The 25,604-nt window shown below is 34.2% G+C and overlaps 1 protein-coding gene across 5 annotated transcripts; it reads right to left on the bottom strand.

The window, feature by feature from the left end:
- Positions 1 to 1,545: 1,545 nt before the first annotated feature.
- On the bottom strand, positions 1,546 to 21,393 carry LOC6567198 (synaptotagmin 1). Of its 5 annotated transcripts, none has more exons than XM_032739394.1 (11): positions 21,344 to 21,393; positions 19,839 to 20,159; positions 14,133 to 14,370; positions 13,806 to 14,068; positions 13,653 to 13,748; positions 12,661 to 12,855; positions 12,418 to 12,594; positions 6,837 to 6,951; positions 5,226 to 5,359; positions 2,471 to 2,701; positions 1,546 to 2,408 (listed from the first exon to the last, which is right to left on the bottom strand). In XM_032739394.1, the coding sequence occupies exons 3-10, from the start codon at positions 14,350 to 14,352 to the stop codon at positions 2,495 to 2,497; spliced, it is 1,407 nt and encodes a 468-aa protein (XP_032595285.1). In that variant the 5' UTR covers positions 14,353 to 14,370; positions 19,839 to 20,159; positions 21,344 to 21,393; the 3' UTR covers positions 1,546 to 2,408; positions 2,471 to 2,494. The 5 variants fall into 5 exon arrangements, with proteins under 5 accessions (XP_032595285.1, XP_032595287.1, XP_001993364.1 ...); XM_032739396.1 differs by having other exon boundaries at positions 13,653 to 13,742; XM_001993328.2 differs by having other exon boundaries at positions 13,806 to 14,065.
- Between the last annotated feature and the right edge of the window lie 4,211 nt (positions 21,394 to 25,604).

The following is a 25,604-nucleotide window of genomic DNA, read 5'->3' as shown; positions in this document are numbered from 1 at the left end:
TATATATATATATATATATATACATATATATATATATCATATATATATATATATATATATATATATATATATATATATATATGTGTATATGTATATATATAATTTGCTTTTATTCATTCATCAGTTTAAATCAATAATCAACATCATTTTATATAATTCCATATAATTTGTTTAATATGCAAGTTTTGTATATATATAAATATATACGTATGTATATATATTTATATATATATGTATGTATATATAGTTTATTCTTGTGGTTGTTGCTGTTGTTGTTATGGTTTGTGTCATTGTTTAGTTTTGATAATTTACAGTAATTATTTGGAAAAGCAAATTACTTAATTCTTTGTTTGTTTTTTATTGAACAATACTCGTAATTTATTGAAGAATTTGGTTGCCTGTTTTTTATAATTTAGTTGAATTATATTACATAAATATTTTGTTGTTAGTATATTCAGTTTGCAAATTGTGTGTGTGTTTCTATGTTTTTATTAGTTGTAGCCTTGGTGAACATAACTACAAACTGTGTGAGGGAGTTTTTAGGTCCCTGGCTACGCATTATCATTATTACATATAATTATTATAATTTTTTGTTATCCATTTTTAAATATATTTTTTACAGGACAAAAACATCTAATTTAATAGTTAATTTTACTTGCAATATGGAAATAATCAAGAATTATTTTGGCCAGCTCCCATTTTGGAATGCGTTCAATTAAGCATTTTAAAGACTGCTGTTGTTATTTCTTCTTTGTTCTTTTTGCCAGTTCATTGAAAATACCAATTTAGTAGGTTTGTGCATAGTCCGCACCACGTCATAGAAGTATATATGTATATATATATATATATATGTATATATATATATGTATATATAAATGTATATTGTTTAGAGTTCATGTATATATATATATGTTTATATATACTTGAATATAATGTAAATAGTAATAACTATTATTGTTCTTAATATTTCTTGTTTTAACATTGTTTTTTTTTTGTTTTTTTTTTTTGCCATAATCGTAATCATTTAGTTAGTATTTATGTATATTTTCATTATGACCTAATATGCTTTTCCAAATCATTAAATATGACTAACGAATACAAAAAAGTTTAGAGTTCTTAGAAACCTTAGAATTTCGACAAAGAGCAGAAGCAACTCAAAGAAAATCAGTTAATTGAAAATTATTTCATAAATTAAAATGTAATATTTAGTATTTGTGTGATAGATAAATCAAAAACAATAGGAGAAGCCTATAATGTGTAATCTTCGATATAGGTTGATAGTATTTTAAGGTTTAAACTGATGATATATTCCATTGAAATCACGCTTTAAAGTTAAACTTTTGTTATTTGCTTTTATGTTTTTTGATGTTCTTTGTATTTGTTCTACTTAAACGTCTGATTCTGTTAGCTTGTTTCGCCGATTGACCAAACCACAGCGTTGTGTATACATAACATTAGACTATGCAACGGTTATACATTTTTTTTATATATATATATATAGATGTATATATATTTACTCGTAATATAATATATTTATTAATGGATTTGGTTTTTTTTTTGTTTTTTCATCATTAGTTTTGGTTTTGGTTTCTTCCTTTCATATGTCTGTTATGTACTCTCATGTATGTTGATGTCTATGTACTTACACAGTTACAGTAATACATAATGCTCAATAATTAAATATAATAAATAATTTTCATAACAGTTTATGTTCATCTTTGTTGTTATTAGATTTCATTATCTCTAATATTTTTTATTGATTTAATAATAAACTTTCAACAGTTTTTTTGTCTATTAATCAAAATGAAAACGGTTAATATATATTTTTTTATTTATACTCGACTTATTACAAATGAATATAACTTAAGTTTTTAAAGTGATGATTTACCTTCCTTTTTACCGTTAAATAAATGTATGCATATATGTATTGAGTATATAGACTTTTTGAATAAAATTGTTTAACATACTCGTAGATTTTTATTTATGCTCAATAAACTTTAGTTTCGCGTTTTTTAAATTGGTGACAACAATATTTGTAGTCCTAGACTTGAAAACGAATATAAGTCTGCATTAATTTGAAACAAATTTGATTAATCCGAAAAGTTGTTAAGTATTAAATTGTGTGATGGATCAACCAATGTGAACAAAACTTAAATTTCTAGATCTCATTTGAAAGGTTTTTCTCATTAGATGTTCTTCCCCTTTTTGTCGTTGATTAACTTTACGGAATGAACAATTTGCAAAAACTACGATATTTGATTTGATTGTTGTTGTTTGTTGTTGTAGGCTGTTGAGGTTGTTGTATATCAATAGAATAGCTGATGATGCATACGATTAGAATGTTGACGGTTCGCTTGAGTTCTCTTTGGTTTCCTTGTTTCATATATACGCTAAGGTTTGCTATAATTCTAAAGTGCAAACAAACCATATAAATAGTCGAATGATAATGCGATAATGAGCTGGAACGCACCTGCATTTGTCATCCATGTAGCGTTTACTTCATATTCTTAAGTATTTCGTCAGTTTCCTCGGGATCCTTCAGAGTATGCCATTGTGCTATGGGTCGACGTGGCGAGGCCAACATATCGGACCAATGGCGCAGCTCAGTGCCAGTTCCCATACAGCCGAGTATACAGCGTCCAATGGGCTCAGAGGTGCCAATACGATCGTAATCCACAACGGTAACAACAAGACAGATTTTCTATACATTTCCCAAATTGGTTGGAATTGCAAAAAAATATCAATAAATTGCATTAATTAGTGCTTGGATATTTCAATAATTATCTTAACGACCGGTTTGTTAGGGACTGCTATGCGTTGAGCATAGTACAATTGAGTAGAAGAATATTTTCATATTATTTGAGATACACGTGTTTTGATTGTGGATTATTAAGGGGATAAGAGTTACTGGTTACAGGCAGACACTACAAATGCTGTATTGGAAAGCATAGTACATAGGCATAGTTTTTGTTTAATGTTGAACTACTATTCTTTATTTGGTATTGTTTTTTTTTTTTTTGGTTTTGGGTGCTCTTTTAGAACAAGGTGCATTTGAGTTTAGAAGAGTTTTGCTTTGGAAAGCGGTATGCCTATATAGCTTCAACAGATTTGATTGTTTCCTGAATTCTGTCGAAAGTGAAGAGTTTTGTAGAGAATCCCATCAAATTTAAATACAAGCTGGTAGGAGTTTATCTAAAGGTGGGCGACATATTTTCAAGCATTACAAAAAGCGCCATTAAACACAATTCTAAAGTGGATGGAATTAAGATGTGTCCATGTTTTGGATGGGGTTTTTTTTTTTTTTATATTTTGTATTTTAACAAGCATTGCATGCATTTGTCTAAGCTTTAAATTAAACAAAATTGTATAATGATACGTAAATAAAAAGTTCTGTTAGATTGCTGAAGTGATATTAAGCGTATGATGTTCTCCTTGTGAGTGTTTTTTAGTTGTTCTTTGCTTGCTGGTGGTATGCGCAATGAGCTTATATTGAAATGTACAAATATATATCTTTTCTCTTAACCTGGGGCTAATGAACAAGTTACTTTCTTATATTTTTATATATAGATATATATAATGCTTTGGTTTTTGTCAACATTTAAGCTGAAGCAAAAAGAAAAATGTTCATTAAATACTTGTAAACGAAAATGTATAATATTCAATCCCATTTGTCGTTCAAATTTTTTTATTTCCTTTTTTTTTTTTTTTTTTAGTCAGATACTACATGTTTTTCCATTTTGGGGGGGCAGGTCTCGGACTAGCGCACGTAACCAGAGTTCTTTAGTAATGGTATTCATATTTTTTTTTATTTTTTATTTTTGATGTACTATATGTATGTTGTCATAAGTATTCATGTTGATACGCTATACTTCTCTGTGGTGACTTGGCTTGTGTTCTTTTCTATATTATTTTGAAACTTGTACTGTATTGCTTGTATTGTAGTACTGTAGTTTGGTGGTTTAGTGGTGCGATTGGTTTATTCGATATTCAAATCAGAAGACAGTGTCAAAATAATGGACCCATATTGTGGTGCATTATTGACGCCGCTGACGATAGTTTGCGATAGTTTGTATTATGGAAAGAGTAGTAGGTAGTTTTAAAGTTTTGTAGTTTTGTAGTTAAGAGTGAGTGTGTTTTTTTTTCATCAATTATCGAATATTTTCAGCTTTCTATAATCTTGGACTCGTGCACTGCATTGCGAGTGTATTCAAGAGAGCCAGCGGCACTACTGCTAGCTCTCTCATATTAACTACGAGTAGACAGTGTGGGTGTTTTTTAAATTTATTTATTTTTGGTTGAGTGTCTCAATTTGTTTTCTTGGAGCGTCTGTAGTTGTTACTCCGAACCGGAACAGACCTAACCTACAATAGTTGTCATGTTGTCTGTGTCAAAATCAGCATCAAACATACAAATATTTTTAAAACCAAATCAGCTGAGCTAAGCACAAACTAAACAAAAAAAAATTGTATTGTATTTTTTAATTTAACCACAAAAGTTTCTCAATCAACTACACAAAGTAAAAGCAAATCAGGATTAGATTTTCTTTGGCAACAACGCACTGCGCTCAGCATATCTTATATTATTTACAGCCGGCATGTGGGCGTGGCAGTCGTTGAGCAAAGTAAAAGTAAAAGTAAAAAAGTAAAGCAAACGTTTTTTTTTGGTTTTTAAATTGATAAGTTAAAATACAACATTGAACATTGAGTACGTTTCGGATAAATTTGTTTAAGGAGCACACATATAACAATTAAATTGATTGATTAATCGAGTAGTTTAGGAGGAGTTTTGGAGGTATGCGGGCAATACGAAAGTTTTTTGGCTATCCGTTTGCTTGTTTTGTGTTTGTAATAGTGTTTTTTTTTTATAGTTTTTGAGTAAGAATACGAGTATTCAACACATGTAATATACAATATGTATGTATATATTTGTATATGTATATATATATATATTAATATATATAAATAGTTATATTAATAACAACAATTGCACGAAAAAGGCTAGAGTGTTTGATTTTTTTTAAAATTTTTTTGGGAGGCGGGTTCGTTACTCAAACTTGTTTAGAACATGTTTTTGGTTGATAGTTCAGAAGGGACAGCTTTAGTTACAGTTAACAGTAGGTAGTAGAGTAGTAGTAGTAGTAGTAGTAGTTAGTAGTAGTAGTAGTTAGTAGTTAGTAGTAGTAGTAGTAGTGGTTTTATAGGATAGTATAATACATTCTCGCATACTTGTATTTGTTCAAATGGTACTTCAAATGAGAACGACTCATTATAGTAAGGGTTGAGGGTGCATTTTTTGATACTTGTCTTCTTCTTTTTCAAACGTTTGCCATTTTGCATGATTGCAATTTTCACATATGGATCTATAAAATAGAAAAAATTGAAAGAAAGAAAAAGAAAATACTTCTTTTATAATACTAAAGTAAAAACTTTGAAGTTGATGAGCAGATTTTTGGGTTTTTTTGTTTTTTGTTTTTTTTTTTTAGTAGATTTTGGCTTGTGTTACACACATAAAGAAAAACGGTACATAAAACGTTGATTAAATATATATTTAATATTGGTTATAAGATAGTTAACAAATAGTACTTCAATAAATGAAAACAACGATTAAAACATATCAACAAACGAAAGCTGAAACTTGGTTAAAAACGAAGCCAAACCCATATTTGGAGGAAATGGCAAAAAATAAAATAAAATGTTTTAAATAAAGTCTTATATGCTGATAAGTTAGCATTTAAGGTTTCATCGTATAGAAACGGTATCAACATATGGAAAATCGCAAGAGTTACAAAGAGCTCGTCAACATTAGATCGATAGGATCCGCTCGGTTATCGATAATTATTGATAAAGTTTGTTTCTGCTTTCGTTTGCCTGCTGTTGAAAAGAATTGTTGAAAAAATGTTAAATCAAATATATATTTAGATATTTAGTTAACGAGTACTTTAGAACACAGTAACTCTTGAAACTCAAGGCACACAACATAAAAATCATAAGATACGAAAAAATAGTTACAGTTGAAATAGTCTCATCATCAGAATTTTAGATCGAATATCATTAGAGCATGGAATAATGTCAATTGCTTTTTCAAAACATACTTGAAAATGTTCTTTTGTTTGTAAAAGCCTAGAAGAACTCGAATACCCTTTGGGGTATTTTTATTTTTATTTTTTGGATATATTCGGCGGCAACGCTTTCAATTTGGCTCTTCACTTGGGTGAGCCGAAAAACTTGAATGTGAGTGTTTGAATTATGTAATTAGTAGAATTAGATTACATGCAAAAGTGAAGCTAGAAGCAAGCGAATTTAAATGTACCGCGAATTTGAGCAAGAGCCGTCATAATTTTCTTTTTGATTTTGCCAGGCATAGGTTAAAAAACTGTGCACAATTTAGTGATGTTAACGTTGCCAGACGAGAATATATCCATGTATTATTGGTATTAAATGATATCATTTGGAGATTTAGCGTACGCGATATTACTTAAGAGAGAATAGTAGTATTATAAAATATGCAAGTCGAAAATTTGCGCTAAGGTAGTTGAAAAATCGAAAGTTGCGAATTGACAAAAGTAATTGGGAATAAAAATTGAATATTTTGCTCTCTGCAAACGTTGCCTTGGCGTTTGCATTTCTCCATTGATCTTAACAGTAACACAAAAGTTACTCAACTCAATAATCAAATCATAAACGAAGCAATACGAAAATTAAATACACTTGGTTAATCGAGTATGCACACATATCAAAATAGAAACTGAAGCGTTGACAAAACTGCAATAACACTCCGATTCATGTCGAGAGTCATTGTTTGCATTTTGGCAACGCTTTGGTAGCACGCCATATTACCAGACAATCCGCCCACGTCCATCTTCTTCAAGTTCTTGGCCTCGAGAATGACAACCGTTAGTTTTCCGGCGGTCGGCACGTAGCGTAGCGAGAAGCAAATGTCACCAAGCTTTTCCTGTTGTCAGTTCACGAAAAAAAGTTAAGAAAACATTTCAATGAATTAGTATAAACATTTATATTTAATCAAGTATTACAACATTGAACACTTCACATAAATTCTAAGCAGATACATTTACGATTTATAAACGAGTAATATTAACTAATCGAAATGGGCTTCAATCGGTCGAGATCAAGACCTTAGCTTTACAGCTCTTACAATCCATAAATGGATTAGATTGAACGTGAAAATTATTTTGGGACATTGATTAAGAATCGCTTTAGTTAATGAGAAAACTCTTGAAATTGATTCAGAATCATAATTCAGTCAGTGAGAAATCTACTAATAATATATGAACGATATTTCGATTCACAGAATAATAATAAGAAGACTTTAATGCCTATTCAATATTAATATTATTGTCTTAGTGCTAGCTGATAAATGAAAAATTTTCATTACGAATATAGTTGAAAAGTTTCTCTTGAAGAAATTCTCGAGGGTTAGTAAATTCAGGTCTAAGAAAATGGCCACCAGGCATGAAACTGATTGGTACGGCTTTGATTTATTAATTAAATTCAATTGAGTTACCATACGATATTTATAATAATAAGCTAAAGGACAACAAACAAAAATAGTAAGATATTTTCACTTAATACACACGAAATAAATGGGAACTTAAATAGATATATATCGTATATACGTAAAATTGGTTGGGCTTACAGGGGGATAAATGAGTATACTTAAGTACGTTGTACAGGGTATACAGTTATTGTATTATTTAACAATGGTTACATTTACTTTATTTATAGTTTAATATTGACACAAAACAAAAACGCCACAAATAGATACATGGAAACACATTTACTGCACGTCTTAGAGCTTCGATTTGATTAAGTGTTTATACATAAATATTAATGGGTATAAATACATATATATATATATATATTATATATATTTTATGTATATATATGTGAGTAGAACTGAAAATTGATTAAGAACCAAACCTAAACAAACAAAACAAACTTATTGACTTTTGTTTGCGTGTTGTTTGTTTTGTTGTAGTTTCACGGGTATTTATTTTTTTTATTATATATTGATTTGTAGTAGATGTAACTAGTTGTTGTTGCTGTTCATTGACTTACTGTTCATAATGGGTAAAGATTACAGTGTGTATAGACAAATTGCTTGCGAGTTCTTATGTTGTATAACCCAGCTCAAAACCAACGGCACAAAAAGCAAAACGGATATTTTTCTTCCTTTTTTATTTTATTTATTTATTTTTGTTGTAATCAAATGAATATTTTAATTGAGAGAAAGAGAGAGTTTTGAGATTAAAAGAAAGATTGGCCGATTTGTAATATATACAGTTGGGCTAAATTCCTTGGACAACTATGTGGGCCGTGGGCTCAAAAATTACTTAGTAGTTAGGAAATCAAAAAAATAGAAATAGAGAGGAGAACGAGCGAAAGTATTGGATATTATTTATTTATATGTACATGAAATGCAAAATGGAGTAATTAGATATATATTACAATTGTAAAAAGTTGCACATGTATTTAATAGAATTATCTAACGATTAAACTTTTATAATACGAGCATGTAAAAACCCTTGGTTTGTTGGAACCACTTGCATTTGTTTGGGTTCAAGTTTAAGTTTTCGATTTCGATTTCGATTTGATTTTTGGTTACGATTTCGCCATATTCTAATATACACTAATCAAATGCCAATTGCTTAATAAGCCTGCTCCAAAGCCAGCAATTTGTACAAACTAACCCGGGATTTTGTTGAGTTGTTTTATACTAAGTATTTACTACATAAAAAGTGTGTTCTTTGAGTTGTTATTAAAATAAAGTATTTTATATAGAGAGCGAGCGAGCGAGCGTTATATAGAAACAGAGTGAGAGAGAGAGAGGAACAGAGAGAGAGAGAGAGAGTTTTTGCGTAGTCACTTACCGCTACTTTGATTTGAGTTTGAATTTGAGTTATTTAATTGAAAGATTTGGCTTTGCATGGGCTTTCAAAATGTCTCAAGACTTATATGTCGAATGTTGGGTGAATCATGTTTATGCTGACCAGAATAGAAAATAAAATTCAATTTAAATAAACAATAAAAAAAAACTCTAAATTTAATCAAATCAAAATTTACGAAATTATAGCAAATTAATATTTGTTGATCATTTTGTTATACTTTTGTTTCTGACTGTCATCGAAGCTCTGCTTAAACATTACAGCACACAAACAAGTTGCAAATCATAAATATATATAGATATATAATTGCATTATACAAATATCGGGCGAGACAGCGATATAGTTAAAAACACAAGAATTTGCTGGTAATAAAAACACGAAAGAAGCATTATTACAGTTTCATTTATTAAAACACAAAATTTATTGACGCTTGTGCAATCACATATTTTAATTTAAATCTTTGTATTTTTTTTTATTAATTTTTAGGTTTGTTTTTTTTATATTTTTACTTGTAAACATAACGAAACACAAACACAACGAAAATAACTTGAACACATTTATGAGGACAACAACCAAAGCAAATAACGATAATTATGATTTTTCTCCCACGGAGAGTATCGATACTTACATGTTTCCAGGCAATTCAGTATTGTTCCAGATGTCGGTATCGATATGAGTCAAATTGTTTCGAGTAGAGTAGAGTTTTGATATTGATTTTTTGTTTGGTTTCATTTTGGTGAATTTTGAGGCGATTGTATAGATTTTTTATTGATTGTTTTTGGTTTGTTTTAGCGATACGTTCAAAAGTAATTAAAGAGAAAAATGAAGAGCATATTAAAGATTTTTCAATTGCAGTTCCATTAGAATTTCAATAAGATGGCAAATTTGAAAAAAGAAAAGGTTTTGCTTTAACGAATTTTATTGTGTACAAGTGGTTTTGCGTGTCTCCGTGTGTCTGAGGGTGTGTGTAGTTTTGGGTGTAGTCAGGTGTGAGTGTACAGTACTAATACTTAGTGGCAATAATGTCTTTATAGAGTATATAGTCGGAAGAGTATAGTTTGTAAGCAAAAACATGCAGTTGGTTTATTCTTGGAATGTCTTTATATATTTACGAGTATGTTTCAGTTGCTAAACTAATTGCTTATAATGATAATTATATGAAAAGCTTATATTACATTTTGTTGTATACCATTGCAGATAAACTTATTTTCTTTAAACCAGCAACATATCAAACAATCTTCTTTTAAAATGTTTATCTGGATTGCCTTTAAGCTTAAAATAAATTCTCTTTTACTTAAAATAACTCTATTTTCTATTTATTTAAAGAAAATGAACGTTTATATTTTTATTCTGCAAGTGTATAACATATTCGGCATACCGAAAGCAAATTTCTTTGTTTTTACTTCCTTTCGTATTTTATTTGAATTTAACATTCGCTGACGAAATTAGTTTCTTCTTTATTTGTGTGCTTTTTGTGTAAGTTTTTGTGGGTGTGTGTGAGTTGGGTTATTGCTTTCTTTAGAATTGCATTCATTAAATTACTTGGACCAATTTTCAACTTCTTATTTTAAATGTGAGTTTTAATTGAGTGCACCGGTTTATGGCTACTTTAAGAATGATAAGCAAGATAGTTGGTTGAGCTTAGCTTTTGGGCCTTAAACAGTTCCAATCAAAGTGCAAAAGGAAAGGAAAATGTGTGTATGTAGCAAAGTGTGGAAGTGTGCGGTGTTAAGTAGGATATTTGTGTCTAAAGTTTTGGCATTTTTAGTTTCACTTGTCAGCATGTCGACAGACATTTTGGAAAATGGTTTTAAGGACTCTTGGAAAGTTTGTAGGCCAAGCATATTTTGTACATATACATATATAGTTGAGACCATGCTGATTGATTTATTCTTATGATATTATTATGCCACAAATTCTCTTCACAAAATAATATTGCAGTGTGATTATTTGCATTTCGGAATGCTAATTAAGTTCTTAAGTTTTGTACTAGTATATGTATAAACAATTTGATAGAGTAATACAAAAATTCAACTACAATATTAATGATGCCAGAAAAGATGCAGACATAACAAGAGAAAGTTGAAAAACAATGCGCAAATCTCTTAAATTCTTATTGAATATTGAGTTAGATTGATTATCTTGTATATAGTACAATAGGTTGGGTTAGCAGGTAAACAGTGTTTTTTGTGTAGTTCGATGCATAGAAATTGTTATTTTGTTATAATTATGTAGGTAGTATATTGATATATTGAAATGTTGGAGTGTATACAAGAGCGACAGACCAAAGAGACAGAGCAAGTATATAGGAAAATGAAAAAAACTAAATAAATCAAGTATGCAAAAGTGTTTTTGTATTGTCTTTTAAAACTTTAAGAATTTTTTTTCATTGTATTTACCTTCTACAAAAGTTCAAGAAAACAAGAGTTTTTATATATATATTTTTGTATGTATTGAAAACAATTTGTTGAGGGGGGAATTGGAGAAAGAGAAATTGAAGAGTATATATTTCAGTTGTAGTTTGGTTGTACTCTGTGTTTGGTTAAAGTTTTAAGAAAATCATAATGTAAAAAGTAGTAGATAGAAGAATGTGCAAAGAAATCAAATTCAGTTGTGCCAATCTTTCATCAACTTTGCCAAGAAGGTTGATCAAAGATTGCCTGAGCTTGTTTCCATGTTGTCTTTGTTATTGTTGTTGGTTTTGTTATTGGGTTTAATGGAGCTTTAAAGCTGTTATATATGGTATATATACAGAATATATATATTATTTTAAAGTTTTTTTTTTGTATTCTTTTTTTATATTATTTAAATTTGCATTTTGAACTGGGTAGTGTAAAAGTTGAATAAAAGTTTTGCACTTTGCTGTCTGTTATTTGTTTCTTTCTTGTTTATGATATATTCTTGTTGTTCTTTGTTATGGTTATTTGTTGTTGTCTTTTTTGTAAGTTGTTTCTGTTGTACTTATGGACAGAGTGAGTTTATTTGGGGTAAATATTTTACTGGAGCCGACACACATTATTCAAATGACAATTGAATTACTTAAAAAACAAACATCAAGTTGGTCTGCGTTAGTAATGGAAACGCGAATTACATACATACACACACAAAACACACAATTTCGTATAAGATTTCAGGAGTTTGAATACTTTGTAAGCACGTCTAGATTACATAAGTCAACAAATTTACGCGCTTTGAGTATGCTGTTTTCTGTAGTTTGTGGCTTGTTTTGTGGGACAACTCAAACAAACCCAAAAAATTATAAGCAACAGTTGTTATTGTTGTTGTTTGGTCATATACGTATAAGTATATTGAGTAAGTAAAAATTAAAATCTAAAATCAATCAGAATGAAATAAATGACACTTAGAGGCACATTTAGTTTAGTTAAGTACATATACATAAAAAGTGGAAAACACCATCGAGGAATAAACCGCCCATTACCCCCAGATATAAAATAGTAGATATGTTTATCGTTTGTATATACTGTTCTTGGTGCCATGGGCCAATGTCTACATACCTGTCCGCCTTCACCCTCAACGCTGATTAGATCACGCCATTCCTCAATGGTCTGCGCCAAGTCAATGGTGCAGAGCGGCACCTTCACCTCGCCGATTTGGTCATGTTTCGAGAATCGATCAAAGTCAAATATGGCAAAGACGAGCGTTTTATTCATGGCATCAGCATAGGGTAAACTCTGCAGATCAATTCACCGGTCAAAGCGGTCATCCTCCATTAAAGCTCAAAATCAAGAAATACATACCTTGAAAGTGAATGTTTCATTGAAGACGGGACTCAACGTTTTGCGATGCACCTTTGTCTCGAACTTCTTTTTCTTGTCCGGCAACAGATAGACTTTGACGTAGGGATCTGAGGTGCCGCCCATGTCCAAGGCGGGCAATTCCTCGGCCTGTATTACAGTAACGGCCAAACTATTCGAATTGAAATCGTATTCAAGCTGCAATATACACATTATAGAATAATAGCCACAAAATGAGGCATTCGTTCCCATAAAGAAAAAAGAGATAAAACAAACAACATTAGAAGAAAGCTTACACAAAATATCAACTGTAAATGTGTTATGGATTTTGTGCACTGCAATTCTAATTAGGTGAGTGTTATCAATAGATTTTAAAGAAAATTCAAATACATTTGTATTTCGAATACTTTTGTTATTATGTTATTATTAATAACACTTCAACTGAAAACTGAATTTTAACAATGGACAAATAAATTTCTAGTAACTTATTATTGCTTTTAACTTAAGGGTCTGAATTCACAAGGCTTTAGGTAAATATAAAAAACTATAAAGTAACAAAAAGGTTACTTTAAAAATTAAACAGTTGTGTAAAGGATTTTATCATAAAGTTAAAGTTCAACTTTCAGCTAATGTCATTGTCATATAATGTCAACGGTACATATAAAAAGTATTTGAAATATATATCTGAATGCAATTTCTTGTTTGAAATAGCCTCTAAATGAGTTTATTTTATGTATGTATTGGCCAATACCTTGAATGTTGTGAGCAAGTAATAAAGTTAAGTTATGCAAGCAAGTTGAAAATTGCGCTTCTTAGCATTTTTAACACTCTCGACCCGACTTGTGTTTACTTAACAGGTGTTTCCTTCATTAAAAAATAGTGCATTGACATTTACTGTATCTGGTATTGAGTTAGTTGGGTTAGTTAAGATCGTGTTGTTGGCCATTTGCAAGTAGAGTTCTGGGTCTTTGGTTATTATGTAGATCGAAGCTTACCTTAAAGTTGAGTCGCCCCAGCTTTTGTTCGCTCTGTTTGTCCTCTTCGTCGCCCTCTTCGGCATTTTCGGTTAGTTCCTCCATATCAGGCTGAACCTATGGCATACCAGAACCCAATAACTACTAAGATTTGATGGCATTGCAGATACTTACTTTCTCTTTGTATGCCGATCCCAATAACTGTACCGATTTCATATCGACACCCTTCTTACCCTTACCATCTTTGGTTCTTCGTTTCTTAAGGAATCTGCGCACACAGAAAAATATGATACCAAAGACGACGAGGAATACGAGTATTATAATCGCCACAACGCCCCATGTGGGCAGGCCGGTACGTTCAGCAATTGCCTCGGTGACCACTTCGCCGGCATGCTCAATCTTTTTGATTACCGGCACAGAGGTGGTAGTAGCTTCTTCTTGATCATGCAATAATATGACAATTTACTAAATCGTCTTTCGACAATGGGACCTATGGCTTACCCTCGGGCTCTGTTGTTGTTTTTGGTGCTAATGTTGTTTCCACTTGTGCAATTCTTTGACTCTCGGCTGCCTGTTGCTCCTGCTGATCCACTTCCCGAAACTTGGAGTGATGTGTCGTTTCTTCCAGCTTCTGATTGGCCGTCTCCAATTCTGCTGCAGGCTCAGCATCTGCCACAGGCGCCGGCTCTGACTCCGTTTCCGATATTGCATTTGGCGGCATTCTGCACTGTGTTTATTTCTATATTGAAAAACATTGTTCAGAGGGATTAGAATTGATTTTTCAGATGCAAATTACAAAAACTAGTTTGCACTTATTAGCTAACTCAGCTCTGACAAATGCATAGTACATTTAATTAAAAAATATACTGTTTATGACTGATTTGTTTTTCCCAAATATATCTTATTTCACCTACAGATAAATTTTTCTTTTTATGTGGTAGTTTCGAGAAAGACGCTTTCATATTGCATTTTTTGTGTAATTTTAGGTGTTCTTTGTGTTATCAAAAGTACTTCTGATGGGCTAAGCTTTTGTTAGTCTAAACTTTATTTCTTCTTTGAAGTATTTTACGTTCAAAGCTGTTTCTGTTGTTAATTTTTCTGTATTCTTGATTTTTATTTGTTAGCCATAAGCATTTCAAAATAACTACAACATATTTCTGAAAAGGAAATCCCACAAAAGTCGTTGGCAATTTCACTCTAGCTGTGCATATCCTTGGAAACACTAGAAGTGCGCCGAGGGTGTCGGCAATTACTTGGCACCAAGTAAAAGTACTTTTGAATAGCATGCCAAGGACACACACACACACTTAAGCGACTTCCCACACACACAATAAGTTCTCCCACATACACAACAAATTTCATAGCTAGCCCTTCGCTCTGCTTATTTCTTAACTCTCTTTTTATAAAGATGGGTTAACATAATAAAATGAAGTTGTGCTCTTTTTCAGAGCACAAAAATGGGAGCATCTCTGATTTGGATGAAGAACACTCAAGACTATATATCTTAAAATAGGAGTTTTTGTTGAGCATATAGTACAGATAAGTATAGATGCCTCCTACAAGGTATCTTCTCGTTGGTCGCTTAGCACTAATTAAATTCCATCGATTTTGTTTTGTTTGCTATTCAATTTCAGAGCATTTCTCTTTGATGAAATCCATATTATTTTCCACAAAAACAAATTCAGTTTACTTTAATTGTGTTGCGTTTAACCTTTGACCTTTTAAGTCATAAGCAATATTTTTCACAATCTTCAGTCATATTTCTTTGATTGACAGTAAGCTGTGTGACAAAAGACAGGAGGGCGTATTGTGGATACTAATGAAACTGAATAGCCAAATCTAAACAATTTCCTTATAACAAGCTTGATTTCCTTACTGAAGAGGCCCCAAGAGATATGAAAATATATCTGTCATTTCTCCATAGAAATTATATTGCGAGTGATACATAAAAATCATAATATTAAATACAAGCAGTTTTAATTCTTTTGGAAACTAGTTTACTACGTCAATACAATAATATAAAATAAGCAAGTTAGGGTTCCCAGATGAATGCTTTCAAATATTGCATGAATTTGAGTAAGTTTATTAAGCGAAAATCCTTTATTCTATCTATCTACTTAAGTTTGCGGTTTTAGATTCACTTAGCTAGAAATTGCTATTGACAACATGTCGTATGCGCATTTTGTAGGCAATGTGGCTACCAATTGCTTCTTACTGCGCCGTGCGGAGCTGCCTGCTATTGCTCTTGCTTGCACACCAAATGACGTCAAAGGTAACTGGACACCCATACACACACACACACACACACACATACGCACAGGCACCCACATACTTACACACACACACACACACACACACAAGGAGACGCAGCCTCGAGCGATTATGTTTATAAGTATGCGTGGAATTTAAATGCGACGGAAAATTTGAGTATAAATTAAATACAAATGTCTCGCTTATGGTACGGGAAAGGAGATCGGGGTGTGGATATTGGGCGTGGCATTTGATGTATTTGTAATATCTATATGTATGTATAAGTTGCTATGGGTTGTGCTTGTTTGTGTTCCACCGAAAATTCTTTTACACAAGCCATTTGTAATGCTTCAAAAGACACTCGACTCGGGTCCCTTTAAGCAGCTACGGTATGTGTGGCGCCACTTGAGTGCCACTGAGCACAAACATTGGTGACATTTTGTTTTTTCGCAAAATCAATACATTTAAATGCTCTCCACAAAAGTCAATTTGAGCTTCTGTTACAAGCAGCTGACTCAGCTGTCAAGTGCCCCAACAGCAAAAGAACAATGAAGTTGAATCCCACTGCGTTAAGTGCGTTTTCACTGGAAAATTGAGTTTGACTAATGAATCGGGGGAGCGAAAAATTGAGACTTCTCAATTGGATTATGTACTGGATTCTTGTTGTATGCCATGACTTGTTGTGAACATAGAAGAAGCATTTTCCAACATAAAATTCAACAGCTGAGCATCAATTTCGAGCACACAACATGCTCCATCTGTTGAGTCTCTTCATGAGCTCTTCAATCTTTGCTAAGGTCATAAGCTTTGCATGGAGATTTTCAATTGTGTAAGTGATAGAATTTAAAAGGTAGCTAAAACATGGTACAGCGTGTTTGATTCCCAAATTACAATGCTGTCGGGTTTCCAGCTTTATTCATTTTATTCTGCCTCCTTATTTGAGCAGACATTAAATATAAATGCGACAGCAGAGCAACAGCAGTAAAACGACCTTAGAAAGTGGCAAGAAGTGAAGACCCAATTCGGAGATGGTACGTGATATTTTATTAATGCTGCAAATCACAAGCTGAATAAGATTTCCATAAAACAGGCCAAGCAGTCGGGCATCCTTGTATGGCCATTGTAAAAATAATGTAAGACATATACGGGGCGAAGCGTAGGAATCTGACATAAAAGTACAGCAACAAAAGGGACGGAACAGGGATTTATAGTAGGAAAGTGGGCAGTGAAACTTCTTTACAGCAACAGAATCACACACACTCGCACACATACAAAGATACACATACGCTTGCATTTTATTGTAGCATATATTTAGAGCGCAGCAAATATATATTTTTTTTTGTCATTTTGCCAACGCTGCTGTTGTGTTTTTCCTTGCCTTTTCTCTGTCTTACAACACGCAGGCCAGCTAGGTGTTCTAGGGTGTGTGTGTGTGTGTTTTTTTATGATGTGGCTGGTGCCCACTTGTCTGGCATATTCGTGTAAAAAACTACGCAGTTCCAGCTTTTGCCCTTTTGACCAGCAGGTCGACAGGCAATTTCAAGGTGTTACTTATGATATGCTCCAAAGTGCTGTTATTTTATTAGTTGTGCTCGCGTTGTTTAGCTTTTGAGTAATTTTTTTTTATTATGACAAAATTAATAAAAGCGGAAACTAATTTTAAATTAAAGGCATGAACAAATTGGTGAAACTAAATCAGTGCTCGTGTTAAAGCTGCTTGGTGCTTGTAGTCAAAACAGATTTTGAATTTCTCATATTCATAAGGAATTTTACTCGGCATTTGTCTGATGCGAAGAGCATTCCAAGCATATTTGGCATTTCATAAAGCTTCCCTTTTGAGGCAATTCATAGGAACTCGTTTGCCTTATGTGTTTCTGATGACCTTTGCCAGCATTTTACCATAAATAGATTGGCTTGTGTGCGTGGGCTCCGATGTAGCGTTCAATTACAAGCTGGCGAGGCAATCAAAAGCTCAGCTGTATTGCACCTGTGAGAAAGAGCTCAACTAAAAATAGCAACAATTGGTTGTCGTTCAGATTGGGGACGAGTTCAATTTGTGATAAGATAAATTGACTTCATAAAACATGCAGCACCGATAAGTGAGCGAGGCAGCTAAAGTTATTGTTGTTGTTGTTGCTGTTGCTGTTGCTTTTGCCAGTGACAGGCACTCAAATTGCAGGCCAACGTCAAGAACTGACAATCAGGCTGTCAAAACAAATTAAGCTCTGGCCCGCACACACACACACACACACACACACACAGAGCACAGTCAAATATTTTTACCTGCAGCAGCAGCAGCGCAACAGCGAAATCACAAACACGACGTTCGCTCCTAATAGAAATGGAATTAAGTGTTATTTTGTGGTGGGAGGGTTGTCTGAAAAATAAAAAAAACAAAAAAGGGAAAAGGAAAACAGGAAAGCAGGAAGGCGACCCTCGTTGAAGCTCAGCCAATAATTGTTAAGCTTCTTCATTCGCTGATAGTCGCTGAGCAGGAAACGGTTAAACTTTTTGTAGAGCGCGCGCACGCGAGAGATAGAGTGGCATGTGTTTTGCCAGCCAGCGCGCTCGCTCACGCTCTCTGGCCTTTTCTCTCTCTCTCTCTCTCTCTCTCTCTCTCTCTGTCGTTGTCGCTCTCTCTGTCTGTCTGCGTGTTCTGCGCACATAACCCAGAGAAAGCAACAAAATAAGTTAAAAGCTGTGGATGGAGTAACGCGAAAAAGAATTGAATAAAGCCAGACGAACGTCTAACCAAGTTAAGATTGCTTAGGCGACACTTTCCCCAAGGCGACAATGATAAAAGGCCGATGATGATGATGATGATGTTGACAACAAAACTAATTTTCCACATCATTAAGCTTTTCGCTTTCAACGCTCAATATTTCATACTATTCTATCACTACACAGTTACACGGCTGCAGTCTACTACTACAGTTGCAGTCACCTACACACACCAACACACTCACTCACACAAGCACACACCCAAATCCATACATCATATTTATTGTATCAAAATTCGTTTAAGCAAGATTTTTCGGCACAAGTCTAAAGGGTCAAAAGTACGCACATACTCCAAAAAGCAGGCCCCCTGTCAATGTGTGTGTGTGTGTGTGTGTGTGTGTGTATAAGTCTTACTCTCTGAAAGTAAATATTCCTTAGTGCGTGTGTGTTTGTGTGTGTGAGTGTTTGCCTTTGTTCGTTGCTAACTTGATTATTGGCAATTATGTGAGGTTTTAATGTGTTCTTCCACGGCCATCTCTACACATAATTTGAGCTAATAAAACAAACGCTTATCGCACACATCTTAGTGCTTGCTAAATGTACCCTGCACTCCTCAAAAACTCTTTCCGACAAAGCAGACACCTTCGATTCCATGGGATGTCGTTTTTTTTTTCAGTTCAGAACAATTTCACTTTTTGGTTACTATTTTATATTCCGCCATCTTATAACCATTTTTTTACAAACGAAAAATTAAAAGTGCTTACAGGGTATCTTTAAGGGGGCCACTGAAGTCCTCTTACTAATACTAAGTTCATTTTCGGGCTCACAGCTTTGTGAATTAACAAGAGCCATGCCAACAAAGATATGCATAATTAAGTTTAGCTGACCCCTAATAAAACTTGGAAGACTTTGCCTTTAAGGTAAGTAGATTAACTCAAGATGAGATGGAAGCATATGATATTCGTAATTCTATTTCCATATAATATACAAAGTGTATAAGTGAAGATAATAAATTCTCAGGTAAATATTTTCAAATTTCTTCTCGTAACACAAAGAAATGCTAATTTAAACTTTTAAAATATAAAATCAAAATTTACGGAAAAGGACAACCCGAAGCAAAAATTCAACTTAGATTGTGCTTGTAATTTTATTGAATAGTTGAACAATAATAATGATTCGGCAGATTTGCCCTCAAAAATAGGCAACATATTTGATGTCAATTTATTTTATATTTACCTATTTCTTTAGACAATGTTGCCAATGTTTGTCGTAGCCGCAAAGCCAAATTGTTTACTGTTTGTTGTAGTTAAGGCTGTTTTCTGTTGTTTTATGTTGTTGCTGTTGCTAGTAGCTGTTGGGCTTGGAGCAACGTCAAACGAAGCGTAAACGTTGATACGCTGATCCGGCTGGAGGGCGGAAGGCTCAAGACGGTCTCAGGCTCTCAGGGCTGCTGGCAGACGAATCATGTGAATGATGTGAGGGGACTGAATGTGTGTTGTGCTGCTTGGCTAGTGAGGCCTTTGCTTAGCGCTGCTAGTCTCACATGTATTTTGAACACTTTTTTTTTGTTACCAATTTTCGATTTTCGATTGGTAATTATCGATTAACCATCGATTTGCACGGTAACAGCAAATTTAGTCGAATGTTTTGTTGTTTAACAAGTTAAATGTATTTTGGTGTATATTTTGCCAGACGAGAGGCGCAATGCAAACAGCGTGAGCGATAAACGATACAAAGAGAGAGAGAGAGAGAGAGGGAGAGGAGAGCGTGAGCGGGCAAAGAATTAGAGCGAGAGAAAGAGGGAGAGAGAGAGCAGAAAACAGAGCGTATACGTAATATTAAAAATACAATGGTATGCGTAAATATTGATAGAGCGAATCTCGCTGCTAGTTGTGTGTCCACGAGTATGTGTGTGTGTGTGAGTGTGAGTTTTTCTGTGTGTGTGAGTGTATAAGTGGTGCAGGGGAAGGGCAAATTCGCTTTTGCTGCTCTGCTGCTGCTGCTGCTGCTGTCCACGAAGACGTTGTTAAAAGCAAATTCAGGATAGAGATTTTCTTAGAGCCGTTTTCCTTTTTTTGAGCTTTTCTCTTGTCATACACACACACACACAAAGTCAAATCACACTATTGGGCATGTGCAATTTTTGTTAAATTGTTTAAAATATTTTACACAATTTTGGGCACAATTTGCAACTGTAGAAAATATTATTAATCTTGATAACAGCAGCAGAATTTTCTCAGTGGGTCACGACGCGTAAAATCATGTGGAAAAATCAATATTTAAGCCATGCACATCACACGCGTTTTCACTTTCCATTACATTTTGGCGTTAAGCCATCGCCAACAATTCTTTTTGATGCGATTATTTCAATTCACAATTAAATATTGTATATTTTTCAGCTTGCGCAAATGAATTTGCTTAAGCAACTCCAGAATTCTGATACACAAAAAATGTTCTGGTTTTTAGCACAACGCGTGCCAACACACACACACACACACACACTCACTCACCCCCACACACACACTCACACATATAAAGACACGCACACGCACAACACTTTTCGGGCCATTCGTTTGGGTTTCGCTTTATGTAATAACTCAATTGGTAGATAATGCAAATACTTTTAGTATTCCAATTGTCTTTCGACACTCTTGCAAATAATTTGTTTGTGTATTTCGATGGTTTATTTGTCGTTTAATTTTGCAAAAACTTTTTATTCTTGTTGAGTTTTTTCTATTCACCTTCAGTGCAGCGTGTTGTACTTGCAGTCAACTTCCACGGTCGATGTTCATTCGCGTTTTGGGCAATACAGTCAAGGAGCTGCGAGGAAAAAGCCAACAGACATCGTTCAGTTGTCACCAAGAGAGCGAAACGGGTCAGGCATCGATTTTGCGTTGGTGGCCAGCGGGTGGGCGGTGCGGCTTTGTAGACCAGAGCAGAGCTTTTGAAGAGAGTGTAGACTTTTGCTGGCATTGGGCGATATATGTGTTTGAAATCCTTCACATTGATTATTTGTTATACATTTGGCTTCAGTTAAACCTAGTTTAAACACACCAACAATTTTTAGTATCTAAATTTTTAAGACAAAAGAATTTTATTTCTTCAAAATCAGTAAATTTAATTTAACCATGGTTGCTTATCATAATTTTAAAAACAATTCTGAAGTGATTTGTAGAGTAAAATCCACGAAAGCCAACGAAAGAGATGCAAAAGCTCTTACATTCACTCTCTCTTTCTCTCTATCTCTCCCTCTTTTTCTGTCCATTTCCCTCAGCCGTTTTGCAAAACATCTGATACGCAGACACATGTTTCGGATATAAAGAGCCCTTAACTGAAAAGATTCGGTGCATGCGTACTACAATGGAACTTTCTGAATGACAATGGCAATAGTTACTCGAAAGCGTGCCTATATTGGTGTGAGGCCTCTTGCCGTTAACCCGGCAAGGACATGTGCCCATGTGGGGGTTGTAAGCTAACGCATTAAAAGCTAACATCGCAGTAAGCACGCCAAAGTTTAAAAAGCTTTAAAGTGTAAGCTTCTGGTTAGATTTTGTGTTGATGGTTTTATGTGATAGATGGCGCCAGTGTACATTTTTTTGTTACACACACTTTGAATCTGTGCAAAACTAAATAATAAACAACTAAAAAGCAGCGAAATGAGCCAGTCAAAATGTGTAGACATCATCATTAATGGGGCAGCTGGCACTTCCGATGTGCAATTACGGATGGCAAACACAAATCAAAATGTAAATTCAAATGTGATATGAAAATCATGTCCTGGCAACAGCCTGAGTCACACGCACGTGATCCACAGAATGGATGAGCCGCAATTCAATAAGCTCTACATAATCAAATAGATTTTGCCATATAATTCTAGTTATTTATAAAGCCAAACAGTCATTTGCTATTAACATTTTTGACATAACACTAACTAAGCGGCTAGCATTGTAAGGTGGGGGATTGCTGGGAGGCGCACTGTCTATGCAGAACACATGCATATTTACATTTCGTGCTTAGGACATTGGCGCTCTGTCAACAAATGCTTAAAGCAAATAATCTATAAATGTGCCAGGGTCTTTGGCCAGGAGGAGGCACTGAAAAGGATCAAGTACTGGCCCAGCCAGGGTCTGACTTGAGCTGCGCCAAGAATTGTCGTTCTGTTGATTGTTGTTGCAGGAGTTCGTGCTGAAATCATTATCCTGTTACTTGTCATTAATTCAGCATATCAATTGTAGCTACTGCTGCTATTGTTGTTGTCATTATTGCCACTCAGTGCGCCCAGCCGTTAAATTAGCAGCTTATAAATTATAAATTTGAATTTAATTGGCCAACTAAGAGCTCCTGGGTGTTATTGTGATGCCTTCATTCATAGCTTAAATTCTACGTTGCTCTGCTCATTTATATCTACTTTTCTGCTCAAAATGTAACTTATTGCATATTTTATTTTCATTGTTAATCAAGGTATATATCATACATGCACTAAAACAAATGCATTGCTTCTGAAAATCGATTCAGTTTTGACTATTTTGGGTTTTAATTTCCCTGCGACTCAAACTTCAAATGCTTCGATTTTTTTCATACCCTTGTCTATTACAATTCTATTTTTGTTTATGTCCACAGTAGTAGGGATGGGTGTGGCTTATTGCACTTTGATTTATAATTTCTTTATTATTGCACTTAATTTATTGCTTTTGGGAGGGCGAGTGCAATGAGTGTGACCTTTTTTTTATTAGAAAAATTTGTATTTTTAGATCACGTATGAGATATCTGTGATCGAAAAGTGTACATTTTTAGTTGGCCCTTTTTTATTGACTTGTTGACTGGTCTGTGCCCGCGACAGACAAACTGTAAAAATAGGAGTGATACTAGGGGGTTAGGAAATCGATAAAATTTATAATTGCAACTTGATAATGCCACATATCTCGCTCAACTTTGGGCTACGGTTTCCAAATGTGGTTGGTAGGTTGTTAGCGATGTCCTTCAAAGACATCGGCCCAATGCGCCTCGCCCTTAACAAATTTGGATTGGTTATGTCTTTTTCAGTTTTTGAGTTAGAATCGTCAAATTTGGTGGGTATATTACTGGTAGCCGCCTTTAATCGATAACAAGTATCTCTCTCAATTTTAAAGATAGAGTGACCACGTGGGCACGCTCACTCCGCCTCCCTAAACCGATACACCTGTTAGTATAAATCGGTAAGACCATATATCTCACACAATTTGAAGGCTAAGTCACCAAATTTGAAAAGAATATTACCAGTAACACCTTTACAAAATAAGGAGACGAACATTTGAGCCACGCCTACTCCTTTACCTTTAAAAACGATAAAAGCCGATATCTCCCGCTAATTTAGGAGCTACAGTTACCAAACTGGAAAGGAACTACAATAATCAAAATTTGAAGAAAGGATACTAGGGAACTCTTCCAACAATTTTTTATTGCCGCACCCACTCCAGCCTTTAAAATTCACTGAAGCTTATATCTACCGCAATTTAAAAGGCAAACTTCGACTGTACTTCTTGGCTACACCCACCATGTTCTTTGCTATCTCTTATGAGCTGGTATTATTTATGGTATCAAAGTATTTCAACGTTCTTTCTTGTTTGAGAATTACATTTTGTGCTAGGCGAGTAACCTGTAACCTATGTGGTAGAATTAAGTGGAAGATCGGTTAGCAGCTGCTGTGCATGAACATTATTTGATTTTTGAGGTTGGGTTCAACGATCTCTGCGTTTGCCACGTGCTGATACCTTCTTTGTGTGTTTGGTTCTCTCCCTTTTTACAGTGCACTCTGTTTGAGTGACCGTCCTTACAATAATTTCACAATTATTTGAAGTAATAGCCTATTTTGATTTGTACACCAGTGGTATAAGTTTGTAGAGCCTAAAATGTTTAAATAAAAGAAATTTTTTCCATTTTTATATTTGTAAACATTTTATTTATAAATAAATAAATTATATTATAAAAAAAATGTTATTAAGCTGAAGCCGTTCAGCTCGCCTTTTGCATGCTCGATGGGCGCGATCCTTGTTCAGGATCACCACCGCCTGATTCATAGGACACCGTATGGCTTCCATCTTTACCACTCTCCAATCTTGGAAGGGAAGAGATGGATTGCATTTATGCAACATTTTCCACATCTGGTGCGGCTTTATAATAACGCCGGGATCCAGATGCGAGCCCGAGGTCTACTGGAAACTTCGCTCCAGTCAACTGCGACCAGAGTAAACCTCACCAACGCTGGCTACGGCCTCCTTGTGTATCTACACAGATTGTGCGTCGTTACATGCAACGGCTTTATACCTGCCCTGATATGAGCCAACATCTTTACGTGCTGGTTGTGGTTCGGGTTCACTCATGATCAGTTCAAAGCTGCGGGTAGCTAGCGCTCCTTCCACCCACTTCGACTTTTTAGATATCTTTCTTAAGGCTTGTTAATATCGGAGGTAGCCAGGTATCCTATATGCTCGATGAGCGACTGGGCTATTTACGGGCTCCCAGTCAGGCTGACTATCGGCACGGGTTACGTTACTCCTTAATCCGGACCAACCTCGAACCATGATATGCACCTTAAATCAAGAACATTTCTATATGACGACCATGTCCGATGTTCAGGGAACAGATCTTAGCTAGCAGACTACTTTGATGCAATTACCAGTCGGAACCGATCTCTCTTATAATATAACAGCAATTAAAATGTAAATAATTAAATTGTTTTCTGTGGTTGTCACCAACAATTGTTGGATAGTTGGTCAATTATTATAAGCGGCAACAAAATGCCTACAGCAAATTTAGTTAGCAGCCCGAAAACCAGCGAAATGGCAAAATCGAACAACGCTGACCAAAACACTCATACATTAAGTGCTTTATTATGAACAGTAAAAATACATAAAAATTGCTAAACGGAAATACAAGTCGAATTGCACTATAACCATAACGGACAACTGATTTACGCGGCTTTCGTTGTGGCTCGTTTTACGCTTTTATGGCCGACACTTTAAA

This window comes from Drosophila grimshawi, unplaced genomic scaffold (assembly GCF_018153295.1).
Source record: "Drosophila grimshawi isolate 15287-2541.00 unplaced genomic scaffold, ASM1815329v1 contig_1377, whole genome shotgun sequence".
NCBI classification, from domain to species: Eukaryota; Metazoa; Arthropoda; class Insecta; order Diptera; family Drosophilidae; genus Drosophila; species Drosophila grimshawi.
The sequence above is the reverse complement of the archived record's forward strand: the minus strand, read 5'-3'. Positions and strand labels throughout refer to the sequence as shown.